Below are 16,278 nucleotides of genomic sequence, written 5' to 3' on the forward strand. Positions count from 1 at the left end.
CATCCCAACTCCTCAGGTCAGACTCACAATGATGAAGACAGTCATCTGGGAGACACAGGTTTTAAAGGCATATCCTCAGAACATACCACACTATCAAAGGGTACCATTGGAAACACATTTTCTCTTCTTCCTTGCCCCAGTCAGGGGAAGAGGCTTGTGAAGTCAGTGAGCATCAACTGAACTAGCTGCCCAGGGTAGAGAGCATGGGCTGCTGGATCAGACGTTTCCTGCTCAGGCCGAAACAGGGTTGGTCCAAACACAATTCCCAGATTGTGGGGGGTCATGCGGTTCTTATCTGAGTGTGCTATCACCCTGTGGGCAAAGGTCAAGAGAAGGAGCTATAAGACAGCAGCTTTGCCACTTTAAATAAATCTACCCACCCTGGATGGTTGGCTCAGTGTGTGGAAGTCCCAGGTTTGATTCCCAGTCAGAGCATACAGGAGAAGCGCCCATCTGCTTCTCTACCCTTCCCGCTCTTGCTTCTCTCTCTCTCTCTCTCTCACTTTTCCACCTGCAGCTATAGCTCAATTGGAGTGAGTCAGCCCCAGGTGCTGAGGATGGCTCCATGGCCTCCACCTCAGGTACTAAGAATAGTTCAGTTGCTGAGCAACAGAGCAACAGCCCCAAATGGGCAGAGCATCACCCCCTAGTGGGCTTGCCAGGTGGATACAGGTTGGGCATATGTGGGAGCCTGTCTCTGCCTCCCTTCTTCTCACTGAATAAAAATAAGAAGAAAAAAAATAAATCTAACCCTTCAAAGATTTGAACAAGGAAAAGTTCACTCTGGGATCCCTCTATGTGTTGGCCAAAGGAAACTAAGAAGAGAGAGCTTCAAGGGGGGATGAAGAAAGGACCAGTGGAGAAACCATCAGGATATAACTTGAAGATACAAGCTAGGATACAACCACATTTTCTCAGCTTCAGAGACTGCCCCTACAATGCTCTTCACTCACAATTAGGGAGGTTTTAATTCAAATGGTTATCTTCTCTCAGAAGTCACTGCCCAGGCTGAACTCAGCCAAATAAGCCAGTGGTGGGATTCAGCTGGTTTGCACCAGTTCAGCAGAACCAATACCTAATTTTTTTGTTGAGTTTGGCGAACCAGTTGTTAAAATGGCACTTGTGATTAAGGGCTCTCTCTAAGGTGGGTGTTGCCTGGGCAGCCGCCCAATGTGGAAATCACAAGTTTGCATTCCTTATTCTTTTTTAACATTCATCTGCGCAACAGCGTATTCTAAGCACCCATAGTTACATTCATTTCATTCATAAGTGAAAAATATTGCAAGTGAGAACTCCAATCAAGAAGCAATATTGAAATATCTTAAATCAGTGGTCCCCAACCCCCAGGCTGCAGACCGGTACCGGTCCGTGGGCCATTTGGTACCAGTCCGCAGAGAAAGAATAAATAACTTACATTATTTCTGTTTTATTTATATTTAAGTCTGAACAATGTTTTATTTTAAAAAAATGACCAGATTTCCTCTGTTACATCCGTCTAAGACTCACTCTTGACGCTTGTCTCGGTCCCACCCTAAAGGTGAAAATATTTTCTGACATTAAACCAGTCCGTGGCCCAAAAAAGGTTGGGGACCACTGTCTTAAATAACAGTTTTACTGTTTTTTGTCAGGTATTATTTAATATTTTTTCATTAATATTTTAAAACTCTTTCTTATAACATAATCTAGTTTTGTGTACCTCTTTTATTATTCTTATCTAAGTATTAAATGCATGAAATAATAAACTACCTTTTGGTATATCATCCTTGTTATACTCGAAATGGTCAGTAGGGCAGAGAACCAGTTTTTAAATTATTTGAATCCCATCACTGAAATAAGCCATCACTACTGTTCCAATGGGAAACAAAAAGACAGAGGGAAGGGACAGGTTAGATTTCCCTTATTTCTTTGCAGCATCACTGTGCTTGTCTTGGTCCCATTTCCTCATTTGATATGAGGTTTTGACCCTAATAACATGACCCCTGTACAGAGGTTGCCTGTTTCCTCAATCTGCTTTAAACTTAGACGTTTCCCTACCTTTACCCATTCAAACAGAATCCCTGCTGCATGTCCTGCCCCACCCTCTCCCTGAATAAACAAAGATGTTCAGTTTTCCCAACCTGCATAAATGCTCCAGGAGGTACTGCAGAGTGTCATGGTTGGGTTTTGGCATTGAGACTATTAATTCTTGTATTTGAGAAAGGCGCTGCTCTGATTCGGAGAGTGCTAAAGAGAAAGAGTAATGGGAAGGGGATGGGTGAGCAGCTAAGGCAGAATGGGTAATTTATCGCTCTTTCCCACGGCCATGGCAGACATCATTTATTCATCACAGCTTTCTTTTGCACTGAGTCCAACTGCAGCTTTAGAATTCTTTTCAACTCAGCCCTCTAAACATTCACATAAAAACAACTGGAGTTGGCACATGTGTTGAAAGTTAACTTTTTGCCTGGCCTGTGGTGGCACCAGCGGATAAGGCATTGAACTGGAATTGCTGAGGTCACCAGTTCAAAGCCCTGGGCTTGCTGGGTCAAGGCACATATGACAAGCAAACAATGAACAACTAAAGTGAAGAAATGTGAGTTGATATTTCTCCCCCCCCCCCCGTAAAATTAAGAAATAAAATTCAGGATGGAATTTAGGATGGAAGAGTATAAAGGAATCTCTACTTTACTCTTTACCACTCATGGCTCCCCCCAATATCAAGGATATTGTCCAAAGCTCCTATTTCTTACCAAGAACAGCACGAAAGTAGGGGAGCAGCAATGGGGGTACCAGAGGTTGGGGTAGCTCCCTGAGGAAAAGCTTCAGGGCTCCAGTGACCACATGAATGTCATCCCACTCAGTACTGTCCAAATCTAACCGGCCTTCTGGAAGAAGAAAGAGGTATAGAAGAGTTCAGGGCTTGTGAAGGGCCAGAGGGACCCAAAAACTGAGAGGTTAGGAGTTTGAGAGAAGATCCAGCTAAGACAGAACATAGGAATGCCTAGGGGGTCTACTGTGCGGGAAGAGAGTAGAGGTAGGGATGGGTACAATCCTTCCAGGAGCAGGACATGGGGGAATCCATAGGGAGCAGGGAGGATGTGGGGAACTTTTAAGGGTCTAAGGGACCTGCCATGTAAGTACCTTGTCCTGGTTGTTCTGGGAACATGTACCTCCCATCGGAGGTGACCGCCCGCTCTGTAACATGTATAAGAAGAGATTAAGATCTAAGACATGCAGTTCTAGCCAGAAGACCTCCCTGTTCTGCCAGTTTTCTCACTCAGAACCATCTGTAGTTCTGAGACACAAAGTTCTTAGTACCACCACTTGCCCACAGGCTTTCTCACCTCTGTCCACCAGGAAGCGAAGTTTTTGGACCACTGCCAAGTTCCCACTCACTCGGTAAATGCCATCCACATCTAGGCCTAGAGGGAGATGAGACAAGAAGAGGATAAGGATTCTTGCTCGAATGTGTGTGTGTTGAGATCTGGTGAGAGATTCAAGAGCATAGAGAAAAAATTAAAAGGAAGACTAGAGTGAGGGAGGAGGCCTGTCGGAAGGGTGGCTTCCAGGGTCTCTGGGGAAATTACCTCTCTTGTCCACAGCAGCAATGCAGAGCCGCACAAAGCTGGGCACAGTGTCTCCTTCCCGCTGGCACAGTGATTCCAACTGGCAGCCAAACACCTGGTCTGGGAAGATGCAGAGTGAAGTTGGAAAACCAGTTCCAGTGTCACTCATGGAAGCTCTTCTCAACACAGGCCTTCACCCCAAAGTTGGGCAGGCCCTCCTGACTGCCTGTTCTAGTCCTGGACAAGGAGATACATCCACCTCCCACCATCAGCAGTAGTAAGAAAAGCAATGGTCTCAAAAGACAGCTGATTTCATTCTGGGAAATTCTGCTCTGAGCCTCACTTAAGTTTACTCACCTCTGAAATGGGCTAATGGCCAGATCAGGAAGTAAAATCACTACAGGAGGCACAAAGGAGAAAGGTGCCAGCTGGCCCAGCCCACCTCACCTCGGAGCAGACCCCGCTCCTGCAGGCTTTGCAATGGCGGTCTCTTAGCGATTAGCCGCTTTAGTTTGTTCCGCACCCGGTTCTGCTCATTTCCTTCTGGGCAGCGACCTGTAGGAAACAGGTGGAATCCGAGTGTGAGAGCAGCCGCGGGCAGGAGGAACCTGGAGACTCACCACCCAAGTCCCGCCCCCAGGCCCGCCATTAACTGGAAGAACTGCGGCCGCCGAAACGTAGCAGTGGCTTGGACAGCGGCTCTGATTCTTCTTCATCCTCCCCAGCACTCAGCTCCCCCAGCTCTGCTGGCCCCGAGCCTGACAGACGCAGCTCCAGGGGGTTCTCCCGATCCTAGACCCGGACGGGTGAGGTGGGCCGAGTCGGAGATTGGAAGAGAGGAGACAAAGCTGCACCCTCAGCTGCAAGCAAAGAGACCCTAACCCACTGCTGGGGTCCCAGGGCCCAGCCGCAACCCAGAGCTCTCTAGGGAGAGCACACTGCCCCCGCATCATTCCAGAACCCTACAGTTACTTCCCCACTCCCATGGCCCCGCCCCGGCCCGAGCCAGGCCCGGGCTCGGTCCTGCGCCCTCCCACCCATGTTACCAGGCGCTCGATGACCGCCCGCAGCGCGCGCTGCCAGGCTCGCAGCTCGGTCTCGAGGTCTGACTGCAGCAGGAACTCGTGGCCAGGGACCGTACGAAGCTAGGGGGCCGGCAGGGAAAAGGCTTGGGTCAGCGGGGAGGAGCATAAAAAGCAAGAAGGTCGAGCGGGAGGGAGACTCAAGCGGGAAATTAAGGGCGCAACCTAGTGTCGGATGGGACTTTGGGGACGCTTGCGAGGGCACTCACATGCAGGACGTTGCGGCGGCTGGACAGGTGGCGGCCGTGGGCCAGGGCCGCCCCGCGTAGGTCCACGCTGCTCTCGGGTCGGCTGCCCGCTGGTCCCTGGCAATCAGGGGAGAAACTGAGGCCATGGTGCTGTTTCCCTCACTGTCTCCCTCTCACCGGGTGGACCACAAGAACATGAAAGGCTGTGCTCCTTTCTAATTCCTTCCCTTTCTCTACATCTCCTTTGCCACCTCCGCTCCCACAGTTGGCCTGAGGTGAGCAGAATTGTGCCCGAGCCCCTCCTGCACCCACCCTTCCCACGCTTACACTCACCCAGGCTGAGGAGGGTGTGGCCAAAGGAGGCTCTCGGTAGAACACTAGGCTGTTACCCGCTAGCACCACCCAAGCTGGGCCCCAGTTCTTCCTGTTGGGGTGGAGGGGGCAGTAGTAGAGCAAAGGTCATTTAGAACCATGGGGGGGGGGCCCTTTTCCAACACTACCCTACTCAGAAGATGGAGTCTGATAGCCCAGACCCCTGCGGTATTCTCACCTGAGCTTGCGTCCCCCCTGAGCGATCTTAGTCACATTGAGCTGGCCTGACTTTTCCACCTCCTGGGAAGCAGAGAGAGGAGTGCCAATAAGTCACTCACTGCCCCCCACAGATTCCGCTCCCCTGCACCCCGGCTTTCCCCAGGGAGGGGTTCTCCCAGGAGTGAAGTCCTTTAAAGTTGTGGGGGAGGCTGGATAAAGGAGAATACCCAGAGAACGCTGAGAAAGAGGAAGATGTTTCTGGAGGAGCAGGAATTGGGGTTAGGGGCAGGGAGTCGGCATTCACACGAAAACAGTAGACTTACGTGGGGGTCATCCAGGACTTGCGGCAGAGCCCCAAGGGTCTGCCAGGCTGAAGGTTGGTCTGAGGGGTTGAGCTGGGAGGTGTGTTGGGAGAAGCTGGGTGAACCCTGGGGGAAAGGGTTGAAGAAACAGGTGGAAAAAACTCTAACTTGGAAATCCCTAGCTACGGGGGATGAGGGGTGCAGATGAGGGTGACTAGTAACTAAAGAAGAATGTCTTGCACAAAATAGAAATTCGTGAAAAGATGGCTTTTCCTGCATGTAATCCGGAGGAGGAAAGGATCTCACTTGAACATTGAGCAGTTCTAGGGACCCTGTGTCAGATTCTGAGCCCTTTACCTGAGGTTGCAGGACACTGTTGTTCCTATTCAGGGTCTGCATTCCCTCTATGGAGCCAGAGTTCTGGGGGGAGTGAAGGTAAAGTAACATGCAAATGCCATCTGAAACCACTCTTAACACCCTTCTCACAATTTTTTTATTCTTCTGATCTTCTGAGAGTCCCAGAAAGAAAGCACACCACTTTGGGATACAGTAGGGGACAGGAGGAGATTTAGAGGACAAAGAGATAAGCAGGAGGGAAGATCTCACCGTCTTTCCAGTTTGGGTGCGGCGTGGGGGCTTCCAGGACTTGCAGCCAGTAAGCGAATTTATGTAGAAGCAGCGTCCAGAGTTAGGGTCCTGGTGCTGCTCCCAGGCGTCCAGCCTCTGCAGCGGGGGGCATGCAGGGCTTGGCGGTGGGGACCGGGGACAGCGGCGAAGGTCCACCAAATTACAGTACACAGGGGGCTCTGACATGAGGGTCTGGGGTCCTGCCTGCCAGGATAGGGGGAAGAAAGAGGTAGTTATTCTGCCTGTGCCCCTCCCCAATCTTCTCTCCACCTAACCATCTCCTCTCCCCCACCATTTTCTCACCACCAGATCCTGGTTGGGGTGACTCAAGTACTGAGGGAGAAACCTGGTCCCCCCCCCCCCGTTTGTTTTTGACTCCCTCACAGTCTTTTTTGCTCTTCTCTTCACTTCCTGTTGCCAACTTCCCCCCTCCCCCACCCCACCCTCACCCCAGAGCTGCAGGAAAGGGGAACAGCCTTCTTGTGTGTGTGTGGGGGGGGGGGGGTTGTGGGAAGCTCCCCACCCTCACATCCTCCAGAGTAAAAGGACACAGTGAGGAGAGGGTATGAGAAAGGAGGGACCATTTTTGAAGTTGGCTTTCTTTTTTTTTTTGTATTTTTCTGAAGCTGGAAACAGGGAGAGACAGTCAGACAGACTCCCGCATGCGCCCGACCGGGATCCACCCGGCACGCCCACCAGGGGGCGATGCTCTGCCCCTCCGGGGCGTCGCTCTGCCGTGACCAGAGCCACTCTAGCGCCTGGGGCAGAGGCCAAGGAGCCATCCCCAGCGCCCGGGCCGTCCTTGCTCCAATGGAGCCTTGGCTGCGGGAGGGGAAGAGAGAGACAGAGAGGAAGGAGGGGGTGGGGGTAGAGAAGCAAATGGGCGCCTCTCCCATGTGCCCTGGCCGGGAATCGAACCTGGGTCCCCCGCACGCCAGGCCAACGCTCTACCGCTGAGCCAACCGGCCAGGGCCAAAGTTGGCTTTCTTGAAGTTCTTTATCATCTATCTGCCAGGTTCCATGTACCCTCAGAATCTTTTTTTTTTTTTTTAATTAAGTGAGAGTAGGGGAGGCAGAGAGACAGATTCCTGCATGTGCCCTGGGATCCACCTGGAAAGCCCCCTATGGGGCAATGCTCTGCCCATTAGGGGCAGTTGCTCGGTTACTCAGCAACCGAGCTCTTTTTAGCACCTAAGGCTGGTGTGCGGGCCAACTTGCTAAAGCCAATTAAACCATGGCTGTTGGAGGAGGGAGGGAGAGAAAGAGGGAAGAAGGGGAAGGTGGGCCTGACCTGTGGTGGCACAGTGGATAAAGCGTCGACCTGGAAATGCTGAGGTCACCTGTTCGAAACCCTGGGCTTGCCTGGTCAAGGCACATATGGGAGTTGATGCCTCCAGCTCCTCCCCACCTTCTCTCTCTGTCTCTCTCTCCCTCTCTGTCTCTCTCTCCCCCTTTCTCTCTCCTCTCTAAAATGAATAAATAAAATTTAAAAAAAAAAGAAGGGGAAGGTGGTCACTTCTCTTGTATTCCCTGACCAGGAATTGAATGAGGACATTCACATGCTGGCCAAAGCTCTACCACTGAGCCAACCAGCTAGGGCCCCCTCAGGATCTTTTTAGTATGTGCTGTCCCTCAGTTAGAATTCTCTCTCATCTCCTAGTCTGCTTCATGGCTGTCTGATTTTTCTTATTCAGATTCCATAAAATGTCATCCCCTCAGAGATGCCTTCCTAGACTATCTCAGTCACTCTCCACCATATTTACCTTCTTGGTGGTACTTGGTACCGATACATATTTATGTGTGTTATCAGAGGCAGATTTAACAGCAAGCGCACTGGGTGCATATCCTGGGCCTCGACTTCTGAAGGGCCCCAACTTTACACTTTTTTCTAACACCAAGTTTGGTTTTATGTGTGCAATTTTAACATTAATAGTACATAATAATTTTTATCTATTTAAAAATATGATTAACATGTATTTTTATTTTCCCTGTCTCTCTCTTTTTTTTTAAGGGGCCCAATATTTTCTTCTAGCCCAGGGCCTCAACCGACCTTAATCTGCCTCTATGTGTTGTCACTCTATGGGAATCTCTTGAAGGTAGACAGCCTGTCTGTCCTGTTTGTCATTGTGCCTAGAACAGGGCCTAGCAGTAAATATCTGTTGATGGCAGAGGCTCAGAAGGAGAGCTGTGACTCACCACATTGGCACTGGCCTCCGTCAACAAGTCCTTCTGGGAGAGGGATCTTCCACTTTGTCCGTCCTGGAAGGGCTTCAGGAAGGTGGACCTCAGATTGGTAACACTGACACTTCTACATATTTTGGGGGGAAGAGAAGGAGGCTGCTGCGGTATAGTCTGGGCTCTGTCTGGGGTTGCCTGAGATAAGTGCATCTCCTCCCATGAGCCAGGAAACAACTTTGGCCCTGAAAACAGAAGTGGGGAGGGCAGAGGGCAGGTGATCAAAGGCGTGATCTTGATTGGGTGCTCCATCCTGGGGGCTCACAGGGAAAATAAGAGGAGGGGGACGCTCTTGTTGAAAAATAAAATAAGACCTTGAAGACTTGAGACTAGGAAGAGAGGAGATCGGGACATCATGGTGGGCATGAGGAGTAGGCTGGCTGATCACAGGAAAATAAAAGAAGGGGATCAGCAGAAGCTTGGGGAAGGAGGATCTTTCAATAATAGCCAGGGAGGTAAGAAAGTGATGGTGGGGAGTTACTCACCACAAGTCCAGAGGGATTGCCTGGTGGTGATGGTGGTTGGGCTCTGGGGAAGAATAGATTCCTCTATCATGTAGGCAGCTGGTACAAAGATGGGTCGAGAAGTGGATGGTGCTCCCAGGCGCCTTGCCAACCACCAGTCTGAGTTGGTCTTTCGAAGCAGTAGGAACCTGTCCCCTTCAGCCAGAGATATCTGCTGGCCATCTGCTGCAGTGTAAGTGTAGGCATAGAGGGCACAGAGCTGGGATCCCTGAGAAGTGTTTCGGGACCCCAGCCCTAGGTTTCCCCAAGGACTTGGCCACCACTGGCCCGGCAGCATTGTTGTCAGTAGTGTCACCTGTGGGAAAAAGGGTGTTGGATATCAGGAAGAAACAGAGCTGGCTACTTCTAGGTAGAGCAACATGGCTCTAAGAGCAATGTCAGAGGAAGGTAAGGACAGGAATCCTGGGGTGAGAAAAAAAGGTAAAGTAGAGGTCCTGAATGGCAGGTCATTGACAGGTTTTGGGGGCTGAGAACCCCTGAGTGATGTGACTGGTGAGGAAGTATATTAGTAAACTGACAGAGGATGTGGTCAGCAGGGCTTCGAGGCCAGCAAGTCAGGAAATCAGACATGGCCTAGCTCAGTGACTTTCCTCCAAGTACCTTCTGGGGCCCCTCAGAAGGTCCAGGGGCAAGAGGAGTTGGTTGGTCCTGGATGGTTGTAGGACTCTTGAACTGGACACAGGAAGATGAGGAGAAGAATTAGGTTGGGACAACACAGGCAAAGAAAAAGCAGTTAATGACAAAGACAAAAAAAGTTTATGACCCTTGCCTGAGCAGGTGGTGGCACAGTGGATGGAGCATCAAACTGTGACACGGATGACCCAAGTTCAAGACCCCAAGGTCGCTTGAGCGTGGGCTCATCTGGTTTGAATACAGCTCACCAGCTTGAGCCTAAGGCCACTGGCTTGAGCAACGAGTCACTCACTCTGATGTAGCCCCCCAGTCAGGGCACATATGAGAAAGTAATCAATGAACAACTAAGGAGCCACAATGAAGAATTGATGCTTCTCATCTCTCTCCCTTCCTGTCTGTCTGTTCCTGTCTGTTCTTGTCTTTCCCTCTCTCTATCTCTGTCACAAAAAAATAGTAAAAAAATAAAATAAAAGAGAGGAATTCAAGACCCCTCACACCCACTCTGCTCCACTTTATATAAAAAAAAGTTTATGACTCTTTATTAAATTTACACAGGCACCAATGTTTTCATTACTGATCACCTCAGACCTAAAGCTGTGTGCTTCTTGTGTCAAGTCAGAGAGACACAGGCACAGAGAAACAGAGGGCCAGAGAAATAGTAAGACCAAATTGGAAAGAACAAGAAAGTAAATGGGGCCTGACCTGTGGTGGCGCAGTGGGATAAGGCGTCGACCTGGAACACTGAGGTTGCCGGTTCGAAACCCTGGGCTTGCCTGGTCAAGGCACATATGGGAGTTGATGCTTCCTGCTCCTCCCCTTTCTCTCCCTCTCTCTCTCTCTTTCTCTCTCCCCTCTCTCTAAAAATCAATAAATAAAATATTTAAAAAAAAATTTATAAGAAAGTAAATGGGAGAAACACAGAAGGGTTCAGAGTTAGAGGTAGAGGTGAAAATGTCACCATCATCTCAATCCAGGATGTGTTTTGGAGAGCTGGGAAGCCTTGATACAATCCTCTGTACTTACACCTCTTGGGCAGGGCTCTACTTTAGTGTATAAATTAATTTATTCATGCTTTTAAGGGTTGCCTGATCACTTCCTGGGTGAAAAAAACAGTATTAGGCACTGGAGTTAAGAGAGGGGAATGAGATAGACACAGCCTTGTTCTCTTGGAGCATAAGGACAGATCTTGACTAATCATACAAAATTATTAATTAAAATTGAATCAGGGACTATGGACAGCTAGTACAGGAGGCTATGACAGCATATTGGGGTGGATGGGAAACTAATGTCAGCTTTTTCCTGGAAGGTGAGAACTAACCTCCCCTGTCCATTGCCAGAGCTTTAAAACCACACTTGTGTTTCCTCCTTACTTGACCACTTTTCTTTTTTTTCTTTCTCTGTTTCTCCACTGAACAATGTGAGGCTTTCTGTGTGGCTTTGGAGAGGTGGGGTACCTCCCTCTTAGTGACATCAGCCAGCTAGTTCTCCTCCCCTGACATGTGATCTGAGGGCTGGGTTGCCAGTACTAGAATTTTGCATCAGTGATATTCCTCTTTAGTTTGCTCTACTTTTAAAATGAGGAGAATCCCATCCCTCAAATCTTCCTTCCACTTCCAAAATAGTGACCATTTTCATCCATTCATTCACCTAATGTTTAAGTACTCACATCCCATTCTTTTCTGCTTTCTGTGTAGTTACCTCTTTTGTACTTTATCCTCTCCCTCTTTATTGACTCCTTCTCATTAGCTTTAGAGTCTTTCCCATCAGCTTTTAATTTTATTTACAGAGAGAGAGAAGGAGAGAGGGAGAGAGAGAGAGAGAGAGAGAGAGAGGAAGAGACAGAAGTATCCATTTGTTATCCTGCTTAGTTGTGCATTCATTGATTGCATCATGTAAGTACCCTGACCAGGGATCGAACCCACAAACTTGGTGTTCTGGGATGAAGATCTAACCATTTAGCTAGCCATCCAGGCCCTCTCATCAGCTTTTAAATATAGCCAAGTCTTCCCCATCTTTAGACAAACCTCCTTTGTGCTCTCCAGTTACCACCAATATCCCTCTGCCTTTTTGTTTTTTAAAAGATTTTATTTATTGATTTTAGAGAGGGGAGAAAGAGAGAGAAAGGTGGGGGGGAGAAGAAAGCATCAACTCTTATTGCTTCCTGTATGTGCCTTGACGTTGCGAACCCAGGGTTTCGAACCAGCGACCTCAGCATTCCAGGTGGATGCTTTATCCACTGCACCGCCCTCCCTTTTCCTTTTTTGTATATTTCTGAAGTGAGAAGTGGGGAGGCAGAGAGACAGACTCCCTCATGCGCCCGACCGGGATCCACCCGGCATCCACCCGGCATGCCCACTAGGGGGCGATGCTCTGCTCATCTGGGGCGTTGCTCTGTTGCAACCGGAGCCATTCTAGCACCTGAGGCAGAGGCCATGGAGCCGTCCTCAACAGCTGAAGCCAACTTTGCTCCAATGGGGCCTTGGCTGCGGGAGGGGAAGAGAGAGACAGATAGGAAGGAGAGAAGGAGGGGTGGAGAAGCAGATGGGCACTCTCCTGTGTGCCCTGGCCAGGAACCAAACCTGGGACTTCCACATGCTGGGGCCAACGCTCTACCGCTGAGCCAACCGGCCAGGGATCCTCTTATTTTTTAAATTCAAACTTCTTGAAAGAGTTACCTACATACAGAGGTCTGCATTTTCTCTCCCCTGACTCCCTCATCCTTCTAAGGTCACTCTTTACTAGGGTCACCCCTAAGTTTACATGAACACTTTGCAGTCCTTATGCTGTTTGACTCTCCACAGTTACTAGTGCAATTGACCTTTTCTCCTTCTATAGACATTAGGTGGGTATCCCCCTTACCTTTCTAACATTTCTTTCTCTGTTGCATGTGGAAGGACTTTGTTTTGCTTGTTTCTTAAGCCCCAGTGGTCTGTCTGAGGTCCTATGTCTTTTGTGTTCTACATCCTAGGCAGTCTTAATCTCTTTGGCTCAGATGATTTCCATATGCTGCTGAATACCATTTTTTATTATTGTTGATATTGTTGTTGTTCTTCTTTTTAGGTGAGAGAAGGGGAGATAGTGAGACAGACTCCCACATGAGTCCCTACTGGGATCCACCTGGCAACCCCATCTGGGGCCTATGCTCAAGTGCCAAGCTATTTTTAGCATCTGAGGCTGATGTACTCCAATGGAGCCATCCTCAGCACCAGGGGCCACTGCCGAACCAATCAAGTCACTGGCTGTAGGAGGGGAAGTGAGAGAGAAAGGGGAGCGAGAGGGAGAGAAGCAGATGGCTGTTTCTCCTGTGTGCCCCAACCTGGAATTGAACTGGAACCTCCATATGCCGGGCTGACGCTCTATCCACTGAGCCACTTGCCAGGGCCCTGAGTACCATATCTTCATTCCAGATCTTCATCTGGAGCTCTAGTCCATGGTTCACTAAAAAACTCCATTTGGGTACTTCACAAACACAATATGTTCTAAACTGGTCTTGTCAGCTTCCCCCCAAAACCTATTTCTTTTCCAGTACCCCTATTCAGTTAAATTTAAATTCAGTAAATATTTCTATAATGCTAATTAGCATATGTGCCAGGCAGGAACTATGTGACAGGTATTGTCAATTAAGATAACAAATGTGGTCTGTACCCTCTCATAACAATTAAAATACAGTGTGATATTCACTGTATTAATATTCACTATATAGGGGAAATACTATCATCTGTTGGAGCACATAGAGGGTGTACCCAATTGCCCATGCCAGAAACTTGACAGCCAACCTTCATTTCTCTTATTTCCTCACTGCTCATATTTAATTAGTTACTAAACCTTTGAACTCTCCCTACTTCCTTTAATTCTTATAACTACCACCTTCTATGGCCTGGATGATATAACCTCCCAACTAGTCTCTTTGCATATAGTTTTGCTCCCTTCTAGTCCATTCCTGACACAGCAGCCAGAGGGACCTTTCTAAAATATAAAAATGCCCTGCCACTCTCCTGACTTAACCTTTCAAAGGCTTCTCATTGTCTTCAGAGTAAAGCCCAAATTTTACAATATGGGTTACAGTTTCTTCCCTTATCCTAAACTTTTCATACTTTCTACCAGAATCTCCATACTCTCTACCAGGATCTCCATACTCCAGCCACAAACTAAATCCTTACACCCCTAAATATACTGAGGTCTATGGTCCTTTGCATATGTTTCTGTCTGAAACACTTCCTCTCTCCACTCCCACCAATCTACCTGGCTAACTCTTACTCACCATATCTCAGTCGAAAGGTCACTTGCACAAGAAGGGCTCTTTTAACCCCTTAGAGTTGGGTAGGGGCCCTAGCTAGTAGTTCCCACATAAGCTTTACATCCCCTATCATCACTTTCAACACACTTTAGAGATTATTTAATTATCTACTTCCCAGGAAGTCTGTGAACTCAGCCAAGGCAGAAACTTACATCTGTTTTGTTACTAATTCTATCTTTAATGCCTTGTATATTGTTCCTGGCAAAAAGTGACCTCTCTGTACTTTTTTTCCTCATCTGCAATATGAGAATGAAGGAACCTATCTCATGGGTTTTTTGTTTTTGTATTTTGTTAAATAACAACCATTTTGCTATAGTTTATGATTTTATGGGTCAAAAACTGAGGTAGGGCTCAGCTGGGTAATTCTTTTGCCTCATGTGTTATTCAGGATGCTGATGGGTTGATCTGGAGAGCTTCACTGACATATCCGAGACCTTGATGAGGATGACTGGAATGCTTGGATCAACTGGAGCTGTCAGCCAGAATATTAACATGAGACCTCTCCAGCATGGCAGTCTCAGGGTAGTAAGACTTCTTACATGGCAGCTCAGGGACCAGAGTGTTTTAAGATGCATTGGCAGAGCTGCCAAGCTTCTTATGAGCTAGCTTCAAAAGGTCTAGAACAGTAATGGGATTTAAATAATTTTACAACTGGTTCTCTGCCCTAATGACCATTTTAAGTATAAAATAAGATATACGGAACCTGACCAGGTGGTGATGCAGTGGATAGAGCATTGGACTGAGATGCAGAGGACCCAGGTTTGAAACCCAAGGTCGCTGGCTTGAGCAAGGTGTCACTCGCTCTGCTGTAGCCCCCCCCCCCGCCCCCCGTCAAGGCACATGTGAGAAAGCAATTAATGAACAACTAAGGAGCTGCAACAAAGAATTGACGGTTCTCATCTCTCTCCCTTTCTGTCTGCCCCTCTCTCTATCTGTCACACACACACACACACGCACACACACACACACACACACAAAGATATACTGAAAGGTAGTTTATTATTTCATGAACTTAATACTTAAATAAGAACAATAAAAGAGGTACACAAAAGTAGATTACCTATTTTAAAACATTAATGAAAAAATATTAAATAATATCTGGCAAAAAACAATACAAGTTGTCACCTCCTGGTTGTTTGCTACTTTTTCTCTTTATATGTTTGTTTACTGAACTGACAAACGTGAGGGAATTAAAATGTAGTACATCATTAAAGGTATAATGAGTTTTATGAAATGAATAAATAAATATTACAATCATAGTTCCATCAAATATTTTCACCTATGGACGCAATGAATATTACTGTGGGCGCTTAGAATACGCTGGTGCACAGATGAACATTAAAATGAGTAAGGAACGTAAATTTTGTGATTTTCACATTGAGCGGCTGCCCAGGCGCCCACCTTAGAGAGAACCTTGATTACAAGTGCTATTTTAACAACCGGTTTGCTGAACGGGACAAAAAATTAGGTGTCTGTTCTGCTGAACCAGTGTGAACTGGCTGGATCTCACCACTGGTTTAGAACCTCTGTAGAATTTTTGAGAATAAAATTTATTGTATGTGAGTGCTTAGAACAATGCCTAGCTCACAGTACTATTATTATTCTTAAAGGGTTACAAAGATGAGTAAGAATTCCTTTCACAATTACTCAAAAGGGCTTCCTTGTATAATAAATAGTTGTTGCCAAACTCTTAGCCTTCTTACTTCCCCTCAATCTGCTCTTTCCCCTACACATGCTCCCTTACCCTTTAATGAGATTATCTAGCTGTATGTATGTGACCTGCAGATTGATATTAAATCAATATTTAATAGTTCTATTCTTTTAAAAAATGATTGATTTTAGCGAGAGAGGAGGAAGAGAGAGAAAGAGAGAGAGAGAGAGCGCGCGATCTGTTCCTGTCTGTACCCAGACCGGAGATGGAACCCACAACCTCTGCGCTTGAGTGGACGCTCTAACTAAACCAGCTATCCGACCAGGGCAGTTCCATTCTTTTTTATTATTAGGATATCTACACTAATTTACATTGAATCACTAAAGTCAGTTTATCATAACTCTCAACTCATTCTTATTAACTTGAAGAGACAGCCACTGTAAGAAGCCGCCATCAAGAAACCGCAGCAAGACGATTGATTGTAGACCTGGGTGTCCGTCACCGCCCTCCCGCGGCGTTACAGGATGAAAATGTTCCCGCCCCTAAGCGTAAACAACTCCTCCGGCCCGCCCACCAAAAGAATGCCGCTCTTAGCTCTGCAACGGCGGTCTCTTCACCTCTATGATACTCTCTTCCGGTTTCCTACTGTTGCATGATGGGAGA

At 47.7% G+C, this 16,278-nt stretch overlaps 1 protein-coding gene across 7 annotated transcripts; it reads right to left on the reverse strand.

The window, feature by feature from the left end:
* Window positions 1-46: 46 nt before the first annotated feature.
* On the reverse strand, window positions 47-9,495 carry ARHGAP9 (Rho GTPase activating protein 9). Of its 7 annotated transcripts, XR_010729195.1 has the most exons (18): window positions 8,996-9,489; window positions 8,472-8,695; window positions 6,255-6,479; window positions 6,006-6,068; window positions 5,670-5,774; window positions 5,366-5,427; window positions 5,149-5,239; window positions 4,837-4,932; window positions 4,592-4,690; window positions 4,199-4,337; window positions 3,993-4,100; window positions 3,567-3,665; window positions 3,324-3,401; window positions 3,121-3,174; window positions 2,730-2,864; window positions 2,118-2,223; window positions 1,747-1,845; window positions 183-312 (listed from the first exon to the last, which is right to left on the reverse strand). XR_010729195.1 is itself a non-coding variant. In XM_066258809.1 (17 exons), the coding sequence occupies exons 1-17, from the start codon at window positions 9,309-9,311 to the stop codon at window positions 141-143; spliced, it is 2,172 nt and encodes a 723-aa protein (XP_066114906.1). In that variant the 5' UTR covers window positions 9,312-9,487; the 3' UTR covers window positions 47-140. The 7 variants fall into 7 exon arrangements, 4 of the variants coding, with proteins under 4 accessions (XP_066114906.1, XP_066114909.1, XP_066114908.1 ...); XM_066258809.1 differs by lacking the exon at window positions 1,747-1,845 and having other exon boundaries at window positions 47-312; window positions 8,996-9,487; XM_066258812.1 differs by lacking the exons at window positions 1,747-1,845; window positions 8,472-8,695; window positions 8,996-9,489 and adding an exon at window positions 6,579-6,672 and having other exon boundaries at window positions 47-312.
* Between the last annotated feature and the right edge of the window lie 6,783 nt (window positions 9,496-16,278).

The sequence above is a fragment of the Saccopteryx bilineata genome, chromosome 2 (assembly GCF_036850765.1).
Source record: "Saccopteryx bilineata isolate mSacBil1 chromosome 2, mSacBil1_pri_phased_curated, whole genome shotgun sequence".
Taxonomy (NCBI): domain Eukaryota; kingdom Metazoa; phylum Chordata; class Mammalia; order Chiroptera; family Emballonuridae; genus Saccopteryx; species Saccopteryx bilineata.

Bases quoted from the DNA above. Each gene is read 5' to 3' on its own strand.
- ARHGAP9 (XM_066258809.1), bottom strand. From the start codon at position 9,311: ATGCTGCCGGGCCAGTGGTGGCCAAGTCCTTGGGGAAACCTAGGGCTG. The intron at 4,101-4,198 runs GTTAATGGCGGG...TGTTTCCTACAG, and splicing joins CGGCGGCCGCAGTTCTTCCA to GTCGCTGCCCAGAAGGAAAT. The intron at 2,865-3,120 runs GTACTTACATGG...TTCTTCTTCCAG, and splicing joins CCCAGAACAACCAGGACAAG to AAGGCCGGTTAGATTTGGAC.